General features: G+C 49.4%; 1 protein-coding gene across 4 annotated transcripts in view; it reads right to left on the reverse strand.

Moving 5' to 3' along the window:
- LOC309364519 (uncharacterized protein) overlaps window positions 1–11,654 on the reverse strand; it is a 110,062-nt gene extending 98,408 nt beyond the window's left edge. For 2 of the 4 annotated variants that reach the window (XR_014165852.1, XM_081901987.1), the window contains exons 1-6: window positions 11,224–11,654; window positions 10,676–10,761; window positions 10,433–10,562; window positions 9,214–9,327; window positions 5,454–6,140; window positions 2,066–2,677 (exon numbers count right to left, since the gene is read on the reverse strand). Coding sequence is in view for 3 of the 4 variants with exons in the window: in XM_081901987.1 (XP_081758113.1) it covers window positions 2,066–2,677; window positions 5,454–6,140; window positions 9,214–9,327; window positions 10,433–10,562; window positions 10,676–10,750 (1,618 nt within the window). In the remaining variant the exon portion in view is untranslated. The remainder of the gene's footprint in view (window positions 1–2,065; window positions 2,678–5,453; window positions 6,141–9,213; window positions 9,328–10,432; window positions 10,563–10,675; window positions 10,762–11,223) is intronic. The other 2 variants (XM_081901988.1, XM_081901989.1) reach the window with 2 other exon arrangements.

The following is an 11,654-nucleotide window of genomic DNA, read 5'->3' on the forward strand; positions in this document are numbered from 1 at the left end:
TGTTTCTCAACCTTTTTCTGAACATGGCCCCCCTCTTGTCTTGGTTCCTTCCTGTGGTCCCTTGGGCACAGCCGGGGTGGGGAGGGGGCAGCTGCCCCCCCAATAAGTAGAAATCAATACATATATGAGGTTGTGCCTCCCCTCCCCTAACAAAAATCCTGGCTATGTCCATGGCCCCTCTCCTACTAGTAAAAAGCTAGCTATTTAAATGTTTTGTTTGTAAATAGAACATGTTTTATTCATTTATTTTAATTTATACAAAATTACAATTACATATTTATATATGAAATATTGCTGAAGCAGAAAAACATATATTCATAGAGCTGTAAGGGACCCCAAGAGTCATCTTTCTAGGACAACTCCCTGCAATGTAGGAATCTCAGCTAAAGCATCCATGACAGATGGCTGTCCAACCTCTGCTTAAAAACCTCCGAGGAAGGAGAGTCCACCACCTCCTGAGGGAAATCCATCTTCCATGTACTGTATTATAAAAAGTAAACACCACTTATTTGACCCCAGTTATTTGGCACAGAGGGGAAACTTACAAAAGGCGCACAGGGAGTTCTGTATACATGGGAGAATTTTAAAAAGCAAGTGGTCCTAACTGACCTTGTGCAAAAAGCTGTTTTCCTCAGGAGGAACCCTGGCTGTCTAGATAAAACACTATAGCCCCCCACACCCTTACCTAGTAGTAAGGCCCTCTGAATGAAGTGCGGCTTTCTTTTGAGTAGAGAGTTATTTACTAGATGCAAGTCAGCAGCACCAGACGACTCCACTTGGCTGGGGTGGATTTCACCCTGCGCCTTGCAGAGCCAGGCCGATGATGCTGACAGGCCTTGCACCCCTTGGCAACATCCAAAGGCCCTGATCCACTAGGCCAGCGGTTCTCAACCTATGGGTCCCCAGAGGTTGTTGGACTACAACTCCCATCATCCCTGAGCCCTGGCCTTGGTAGCTAGGGGTGGTGGGAGTTGTAGTTCAACAACATCTAGGGACCCACAGGTTGAGAAAGGCTGCACTAGGCGCTGGATTGCACCCTGCAGCGTCAAGCCCAGGCTGCCACCTTGGATTGCAGTTAGGCCCAGGGTGCCACCAGGCCCAGCACCGGTGGCAGTTCCGGCTCACCCAGCCCTACCCATTGCCACCCCACTACTGCACTTACCTGACCAAGGGGCTCTGGATCACGGGCTCCACTGGCCAAAACGGGAGCCTCAGCAATCGCCCTCTCCCGCTGGAAAAAAACCAGGACTACTCCAAGAAAACACACATGGCAAAAAGGAACACCAGGCCCTGGTGGGCACCCCTTACCCGCTTGGGATTGGCCAAGTGGACAGCCAGTGTATCAGGATATATAATATGTATATTATATATAGTGGTACCTCGAGTTAAGAACTTAATTCATTCTGGAGGTCTGTTCTTAACCTGAAACTGTTCTTCATCTGAGATACCACTTTAGCTAATGGGGCCTCCTGCTGCTGCCGCACAATTTCTATTCTCATCCTGAAGTAAAGTTCTTAACCCGAGGTACTCTTTCTGGGTTAGCGGAGTCTGTAACCTGAAGCGTATGTAACCTGAAGTGTATGTAACCCAAGTTACCACTGTGTATGTGTATATATATATATACACACACCCACACACCCACCCCTTCACTTCTCACTTCCCTCTGTGGCCCCCTAGACTCTTGCTGTGCCCCCCCCATTTATGCATTTTTCACCTATGGCCCCCTTGGAATATCCAGGTGGTCATATGGCCCCCGGTTGAGAAACACTGATCTAGTCCCCCCCCCCACTGCAATACAGGAACCTTTTGTCCAATGTGGGGCTTGACCCTGAGATTAAGAGTCTCATGCTCTACCAACTGAGCTATCAATCTTCTGGTTGACATTATTATTATTGCCATATAATGTTGCCTGCTGCTGTGTTACACATCTGATGAAGAGGCACACTCCCGAGCATTTAAATAAAAGAAGATGAACTAAATTGGCGAGGAGAGAGCACGGAGCCAGGATGGGACTTTGGCCTGATCCAGCAGAGGCCTCTCCTCTTTACGGAACCGGCTTCCGCACCTGGGTGGATCTCCTCCTGGTGGTCGGAGAAGGCCGAGCTGTCGTAGAGGCTCTCCCCGCCGTCAAAATACTTGTAGGCGTTGTCCCCCGAGTGGACCCTCTGGTGCTTGGTGAGGTACGGCCTCCATCGGAAGCTCTCTCCGCACTGCAGGCACTTGTAAGGCTTCTCCCCGGTGTGGATGCGCAGGTGCTCAGTGAGGGTGGAGCGGCGGTTGAAGCTGCGCCCGCACTTGGGGCACTCGTAGGGCTTCTCCCCCGTGTGGATGCGCCGGTGGGCGTTGAGGTGGGTGCTCTGGAAGAACCTCTTGCCGCACGCCAGGCATTCGAAGGGCTTCTCCCCCGTGTGCGTCCGGTGGTGCTTCACCAGCTCAAACTTGTACTGGAAGGCCTTGCCGCACTCGTGGCAAACGTGCTTCTTCTCCACCTGAACGATCTTGATCTGGCTGACGTCCGTGACGTCGTTCCCTTCCACTTCAGTCTTTATAGGCCTCTCGGGTGGCTGGCCTTCCACTTCCGGGTTAAGGCCGGCCCCTCCATGCTGTTCTGCCCCCTCCTCAGAGGCAGCGTGCTGGGGAAAGGCCTCCACGTTCACACTCCCCACGGCGTCATCTTCTGGAGGGCAGAGGAAAAGGCAAGTCAGAGAAATAGAATCCCACGTATGTTTCCATATTTTCAAAGTGTTTGTGTTGAACTTTAAAGCCTTAAACGGCCTCAGCCCTGTATACCTAAAAGGTAAAGGGATCCCTGACCAGTCCAGTCCAGTTGCGGATGACTCTGGGGTTGCGGTGCTCATCTCACTTTATTGGCCGAGGGAGCCGGCGTACAGCTTTCGGGTCATGTAGCCGGCATGACTAAGCCGCTTCTGGCGAACCAGAGCAGCGCACGGAAATGCCATTTACCTTCCCGCCGGAGTGGTACCTATTTATCTACTTGCCCTTTGACGTGCTTTCGAACTACTAGGTTGGCAGGAGCAGGGACCGAGCAACAGGAGCTCAGCCCGTCACGGGGATTCGAACCGCTGAGTTTCTGATCGGCAAGTCCTAGGCTCTGTGGTTTAACCCACAGCGCCACCTGTGTCCCCACTGTATACTTAAAGGAGCATATTGGTTCACCCCCATCATTCAGCCTGGACACTGAGGTCCAGCTCCGAGGGTCTTCTGCTGGTTCCATCACTGCGAGAAGTGAGATTACAGGGAACCAGGCAGAGGGCCTTCTCAGTAGTGGCCCCCACCCTATGGAACACCCTCCCATCAGATGTCAAGGAAACAAACAACTCTGACTTTCAGAGGCATCTGTAGGCAGCCCTGTATAGGGAAGTTCTTGATGTTTGATGTTTTATTGTGTTTTTATATTTTGCTGGAAGCTGCCCATTGTGTCTGAGGCAACCCAGGCAGATGGGTGGCATATAAATAAAATAAAATAGTAGTGGTGGAAGTAATAACTACTACTACTAGTACTACTACTAATAATAATAATAAAGTCCTGAAAAGACTCTCCCCACCCCCCACGTTGTCCTAGGACTAAGCTACATTAGTAAAGAAAAAGCTATTTGAATGTGTTATAAATATGCAACACCAGATATAGTCTTATAGTTTATAGTCTTAAAAAGCATGGATGCAGGCAGGTTAGAAGAACCAATTTCTGCAAACCCTACATATTGGTCTACCTAGAGCAGAGGTGGAAAACCTCCAGCTTGAGGGTCATCTTATCGTGTTCTTACGACGTTTGGGATACAAAGTGAATAGCACCCACAACCAGGACATTGGAATGATGCCCTATTCTTATGAACTGATCACAGAATGTAATTTGTCTGAAGGTCCTTTGGAGAGAAGACGAAATTTATAAATATTCTAAGCAATAAAAAGTTCAGAGTCTACACCATCTTTCTCTTTTGTTCCTTTCTTAACACTGCAGGGTTCAGCAATTTGGATGGGCAGCACAATCTCAGTGAATGAACTCAGGACCGTTTCTGCTTATTCCAAAGAGAGCTCGAGTCCAAGATGAATCTAATCCAGCACATTTATCAGAACCCATCAATGCATGACATTTGCACAAATGTTTTAATTTGCATACATCAATTCTGCTCAAGAGTGGGCAGGGAGCACACAGAAATGGCCACCGGGACTGCCTATTTTTTCAGGAATTACATTCCTGGCTGGAAAGAGCAAACAAAACCAAAACCAAAAAACAACCTTCCAGCATGCTGAACAACAGAGCATTTGACTGCAATTCTTACCTTTGAATTGTACTACAGGTGCCCTCCCAGCACATGCAAAGTCAGAGGTTTACCTAGGCAAGCACACACACACTCCTTCTTCCAGGAAAGGAAGTATGTATTTCGGGTCAATCCTTTTTCTCATTGCAATTTCAATCAATTAGAAGAATGTATTATCATACTGCCATAGCCGCTTGGTAGCCCATCAGTTACCACCTTCCACTATCGCCTTTCTGCACAAAACACACCCTCCTATAATTTTTAAGATCCCAAATTGGCAAATGACACAATGCATTGCTGGGCGCACTCTGCTGCTGCTGGCCGTTTAATCGCTTGCACTCACAGAATCGCTGAACCGTAGTGTTAGAAGCGGCCCCAAAGATCATCTAGCCCAGGGGTCAGAAAACCTTTTCAGCAGGGGGCCGGTCCACTGTCCCTCAGACCTTGTGCGGGGGCCGGACTATATTTTTTGGGGGGAAATGAACGGATTCCTATGCCCCACAAATAACCCAGAGATATATTTTAAGTAAAAGCACAGATTCTACTCATGTGGGATGCGGGTGGCACTGTAGTCTAAACCACAGAGCCTAGGGCTTGCCAATCAGAAGGTCGGCGGTTCGAATCCCCGTAACGGGGTGAGCTCCTGTTGTTCGGTCCCAGCTCCTGCCCACCTAGAAGTTTGAAAGCACGTCAAAGTGCAAGTAGATAAATAGGTACCACTCCAGTGGAAAGGTAAACAGCGTTTCCGTGTGCTGCTCTGGTTCACCAGAAGCGGCTTAGTCATGCTGGTCACATGACCTGGAAGCTGTCTGCGGACAAATGCCGGCTCCCTCGGCCTATAGAGCGAGATGAGCGCCACAACCCCAGAGTTGTCTACGACTTGACCTTACGGTACCTTTGCCTTTGCCTTTACCACTCATGTAAAAGCACAATGATTCCCGGGCCGTCCGCGGGCCGGATTGTGAAGGCGATTGAGCCACATCTGGCCCCCGGGCCTTAGTTTGCCTACCCATGATCTAGCCCAAACTCCCTGCAACGTAGGAATCTCAGCTGCAGAATCCGACCCAGCAAAACGAATAAGGGAAACAAATCTGCCACTGTTCTGTCAACGCATGGGGCTAGACAACGCTATAGTCTAATTTGAAATATTTGCGTGACAAAAACAGCGCTCACCCGGGTGGCCTCCCTGCTGCTCCTCCGGGGGCGGGCTCTCAAACATGGCTTCCCCGTCACTCAGGCCTTTGTAGACAGCTCCGCCCACGTGAACCCTCTGGTGCTTGGTGAGGTACGGCCTCCATCGGAAGCTCTCTCCGCACTGCAGGCACTTGTAAGGCTTCTCCCCAGTGTGGATGCGCAGGTGCTCAGTGAGGGTGGAGCGGCGGTTGAAGCTGCGCCCGCACTTGGGGCACTCGTAGGGCTTCTCCCCCGTGTGGATGCGCCGGTGGGCGCTGAGGTGGGAGCTCTGGATAAAGCGCTTGCCGCACGCCAGGCATTCGTAGGGCTTCTCGCCCGTGTGGGTCCTCCAGTGCAGCAGGAACTCGGACTTGCAGTGGAACCACCGGTCACATTCGGGGCACATCAGCTTCTTGCGCCCCACGTGGAACATGCTGCGTTTCGAACTTGCCGCCCGCAGGTGCCGCGACGGCTCCCGCCACACTGTCCCCGGAGGCATCTCCCACGGCCTCTGCAGCCCGCAGCGGCTCTCCGAGTTCAGGGGGTCGAGCCCCGGAGGAGAGCCCAACAAAGTCCACTGGGGCTCCGCTCGGTCCAAGATTTCTCGTTCGGGAACCTCTTCTTTGATCTCCCGCACGATCACCTCGCTCGCCGGGATGGAGGGAGAATTCAAATAAACGTCGTTCCCTGAGAAGGAGAGAGGAAAGTGGTCTGAAGGGAGAATGCAAGGCTAAGGCTGGAAAAGTGAGTCTCTGTCTGACTGACAGGATCATAGAAGCACCACGAGGATCATCTCATCCCAGCCACTGCAATGCAGGAGTCTTTCGCCCAATGTACCTGAAGCAGCGTCTCTACGCCCATCATTCTACCTGGACACTGAGGTCCAGCACTGAGGGCCTTCTGGCAGTTCCTTCACTGCAAGAAGCCAAGTTACAGGGAACCAGGCAGAGGGCCTTCTCGGTAGTGGCACCTGCCTGTGGAACACCCTCCCAGCAGATGTCAAAGAGAAAAACAACTACCAGACTTTTAGAAGACATCTGAAGGCAACTATGTATTGGGAAGCTTTTAATGTTTAACAGACCACTGTATTTTAATACTTTGTTGGAAGCCGTCCAGGGTGGCTGGGGAGACCCAGCCAGATGGGCGGGGTATAAATTATTATTATTATTATTATTGTTGTTGCTGTTGTTGTTAATGTGGGGTTCGAACCCACAAGCCTGAGATTAAGAGTCTCATGCTCTACCGATTGAGCTATCCCTCTCTGGACTTGCCTACTTCCTAACTACCCTCAGTGCTGTGAGCAGATCTGCTATATTCATTCCTCAGACATTTCAAGCACTCCTGATATACAAAGACAGCACGATTGCCCACTCTCAAAGGGGTGACCTGTTGCGTCTCTAAATGAGTCCTTTCTCGGCACTTGCTTCCTTTTTAATTGGCCTCTTTAAGCGTGCAACTTGATTTCTCAGCATCAGGGATGAAGAGAGCATTTTGCTGTGCCGGTGCAGAGACACAGCACCTTAAAAGGAGGTTGGCTGTTGCATCTCTGAATGAGCAATAATTTCTGGAAGGGTCTCCTAATTAGTGTAAATGGAATTCTTTTGCATATCTACGTTCAGGATGCACATGGAGAGAGAATGTGTGTCACTCCCAGTACAGAGGAAGGTGTTGTATCTCTGAATGAGTCCTTGCTCTGATATTTTTTATTTCAAGCTGTAGAAATACCGCTTTTTCAGTTGCAGGAATGAAATGTGCCTCCAGTTTAGTGTGTGTGTGTGTGTGTGTGTGTGTGTGTGTGTGTGTGTGTGATGTCCCATTGCTAGCAGAAGTTTGAGAAATCCTGCTCCAACCCCTACACCACACTGCCTCTCTATGCATTAATATATGTATGCAAAATTCTAAATCTCAGGCAATGCATAAAACCTACCCTCAGTCCTTCTTAAGGAAACATGAAGGAATTGTGCCTGGCCTGCAAATCAATGCAACTCCACCTCTTCCCGATTTACATAATCCCCAACTGAGGAGTCTGCTGGGGCAGCTCATGCATTTCAATGGGGTCTGCTTTTCACCTACTGCCCTATTGTCATTTGCATGAAAATTGATGCCAGAACCGCTTTTCCAATTGCATCCATTATAAATCACACTGGTATTCAGAGAGAAGCCTTTTGTACAGTTTCCCCCAAGTTGCTCTGGGCACCCTGAAATAACCATTCTAGGCACGCTTTGGGTGGCATCAACTGGAAGCCTCAGAGGCCCAGTTGTGTTTTTCCACCCCTTTTTGTGAAGGTGGCTTTTTCCCCCCTTAGGAAACTGTAAGGCGAAACTACCAACAAACCTGCTTTTTGGGGAAGTGGGGCCATAAAAAAACAACAACCCAAGGCATGCACATACACTTCTATTCCCCAAACTCATAGAACCAGCCCAACCATTAGGGAGAGTGAGGCAGTCACCCCAGGCAGCTGATTTTGGGTGTCCTGACAAAGTTAATACTGTAATGCAGAAGGAGGGGCACTTGCAGGGTTTTCTGCTTTAGCTGCCAATATATGGCTTGACCAGCCACACACCTTGTCCAAGGGTAGCTGGGAAGAAAATTGCTATTTTTGTCTCAGGCAGCAAAATGTGTTTGGCTGGCCCTGTCAGGACCCCTTTATTGAAGGTTGTAACCAACCCTAGGCAGGGACCTGTTTTATCCTCCTACAAGTACTAACTTAGTACTACTACTGGAATTAGTACTACCAGCATAAAGAGGCCATAACTATACATTTTACACTACTACTGGCAATATATTACTATTGTCGTTACTAATACTACTAATATTTATAGTAACAGTGGTTCCCACATAATGAAAGCAAAACTACTCAAGAGAGGGGCCTACATTTTATACTACTATTGTTACTACTACTAATACACATAGTAGAAGTTCCAGCACAATGAAAGCAAAACTACTCTTTTAGGGTAGGAGCCTACTTTTTATATTACTACTAGGAATAATAATAATGCTAAAGTGGAACCTCGGTTTTCGAGCATCTCGGAAGCAGAATGTTTCAGCTTTCAAACACTGAAAACTCAGAAGTAATTGCTTGTTCTCGAACGTGCCTCAGAAGTCGAACGGCTTCTGAGGCGCGTTTCTCCATTTTCTCAATGGATTCTGCAGACTGTCCATTAAGCCTTGGTTGTCAAACGTTTCAGAAGTCGAATGGTCTTCCGGAACAGATTACGTTTGAAAACCGAGGTACCACTGTAATATTAGTAGTGGTGGTTCCAGCATGAGGTCAGTACTCTTCAAGGCAGGTGCCTAAATTTTATACTACTGGTAGCAGCAATATGCTACTATTGCTACTGCTACTACTCATAGCAGTAGTAGTTCCAGCACAATGAGGGCATAACTACATGCTCCATGCTCCCACGTGCTACCAACAACCTGTTCCCTCTGGTGTGGGCTTTGGCAGGGTGGAACTTGATGGGAAGGACATAAGCCTTTTACCTGATTCTTCATCCACTCATGCCTATCCCTAAACAGCTTCTTTACCTTGACATACTTATTCCCGATATCACTGTCTACCTGAATCCGATACCCCACCATTTTGGTAACAATACCAGGACTGAGACAGTCAGAGAGGCGTTATGCTCCCGGTATTCCATGAGGGAAATACTATTTGTCACCCGCATTGTCATATTTCAGCTGGAAGCACCCAAAGACAAGGCCCTCCTCATGGAAAGGGCACCCATTGGCAATGCCGCTGGGAACCTTCCCTCTCACCTTGGCAGGCGCCGATGGAGACCTTTTTGTCCTCCGCAGCCTGGGGGTTGGAGATCCATGGCTCTTGCCCTCGTTCCAGCCGGGAGATCAACTCGGGTTTAGGAATTGGAACGGCTCCATCGTCCAAAAAAAAAGAGGGGGAGGGGGAAATTAAAAGCTCCCATTAAATGGATGTCAGGTTGCAACCACTAGGAACATTGGCACATTTTGTTTCGTTTGACGAGTTTTGCTCAGTTTTTACTGCAGGAAAACACTAATAAGAACATGACGCAGAAGAGCAAGGCTGGATCATAGGGTCTCAGCTGGTTGCAATGCCAACTCTGGCTAGCTGTGCCAAGGCACTCTTTTTTACAAACAAACAAAAGTACCTGAATGCCTGATGGAAACGCGGTTTGGTTGCACCAGACTAGCAACAAAAATACTGGGGAGAATCAGAGACTCAGACCCTTCTCTTTAATGTACTAGTTATTTGTTTTTAACTGCATGGAGGAGCATTTAATCAAGGTCAAGTCTCCCCACTCCTCTGCTAGCTGCAGCCTGACACAGGATTACAGACCCAACACATCTGGTGTGTTGCAAGAACTGGAAGCGCCTTTCCAAAAGCATGCTTCTTCTGGCATTTGTGAAAATTATTTCAAAACGTTTGTATTTTGAAAAAGCAAGATTGGAAACCATAACCAGCATTGCACAGGGAGTTGGGGGGTGGGAAGAGAACCTTTCTGATGAACCAAGGCTGTGAGCATTGAAGATTTAGGATTGAATTAGATGTAACCCAAGTTCTTGCCAAGGGTGTGACATTGCAAAGTCTCAAGACGGAGGTGTCCTAGACGCAAGCAGAAATAAAGCGGGAACCTTCCATGTGCAAAGTGTATGCTGAGCTAATGGGACACTCGGCTAAGAATAGAGGAAGAGCTCTCTTACAATATGCTGCAGCAATGTAAGATTAGAACATAGCTGTCAACTTTTCCCTTTTCTTGCGAGGAATCCTATTCGGAATAAGGGAATTTCCCTTAAAAAAGGGGAAACGCTGACAGCTATGGATTAGAACCAAAATGGGGCTACGAAGAATTAAGAGGAGGGAGGGGTTATTACACGCTGGGGGAAACCCAAGGTCTGCTGAAGTACAATAAAAAACTAAGGGAGAAGCCTTCCCCCAAAAAATAGTCCAATAAGGACCACTTCCTGGTGCAACTGGACCCCCCCCCCCGCAGTTCCTTACCCAAGGACGCCACATTCTCATAATTCTCTTGCATGACATCCCAGTAAAGGTCCCTTTGCTCTGCGTCTAGGAGAGCCCATTCCTCTTCTGTGAAATACACGGCCACTTCTTCGAAGGAGAATGGTGGTGCCTGTAAGAAACAGAAAATAAAAGGTGTGTTGGATCTTTCTTTTTTTATATTTTTAAACTACAAAAGTGCTATTGTGTCCCACCACATACACACACCCCAATTCCATTCTCTACCTGTACTGGCTCCGTGGCAACCATCTCTCTTCCCCCAGGAGGAGGAAATGTTCCAAAGACAAACACACACATCATTTTGCCAAAATCTGTTAGGGAGAAAAGGGGGATGTCAGAAGGGGTGGCTTGGCTCCGACAGCCACCCGCCAGGGATTCCTTTACTGTAGTTGTGATTCATGCCTTGCAGCAGATTGGTCCAGAAGACCCTTGCAACGCTATAATCTCCACCCCCCCCCTTTTACTGCTGCAACAATTTTTTTGTTTTAAAAAGGGAACACTAACAGGGTTTTGCTTTCAGCCCCAACCCGCATACTCAGCCCTATCCAAATATTCTAAACTCAGCATCTTTTACATTTCCTTTTCCCCACCCACCTTATTTCACTGCACCAAACTTATCATTTTCTGGAAGGCCACAAGGGGGAAAGAACCCTTCACATGATTTTAGAAAGGAATCGCGCCCGTGTTTCCCTACATGACAGGCGCGCAAACTTTTCCTCCGGCCGCCTGCTCTTCCCCCCATCCTCCAAATCCGTTTCTCCAGCCCCACATACCCGGGACGGTCGCCTTTTGCAGGGAGGCTCTCTCTCCTGCTGCAGACGCATTAAACTAGGCTTGGGGCCAGTACCTGCGGGGCTCCGTCGCCTTTTGCAAGGAGGGGAGAGGAAGGGGAAAGAGAAGAGAGGAACTGCCGCGGGAGAATCCCGCCAGCGCTGCCCGCTCCCCCTTTGCGCAAGCGGCCTCTCCGGAGCGCGCTCCTCCCGGGGACTCGGCCGGCCTCCCTCCGCCTAGGCGGGCTGCAGCCCCGGCGCCCGGGAGCCCCAGCTCTCCATCTCCATAGACGCCGCTGACCGGATCTCGCCGCGGCTGCTCCAGGAAGCTCTGCCCACCGCCGCCGAGGCGCCCGGCGGAGACGGGAAGAGGGAAGAGCGGAGCCTCGGCGAGGCGCCGGAGCAGAGCCGCCTGGCGGTGGGACGCGCGCACG

The sequence above is a fragment of the Podarcis melisellensis genome (genome assembly GCF_964234715.1).
Source record: "Podarcis melisellensis genome assembly, chromosome: 2".
In the NCBI taxonomy this organism is placed as follows: Eukaryota; Metazoa; Chordata; class Lepidosauria; order Squamata; family Lacertidae; genus Podarcis; species Podarcis melisellensis.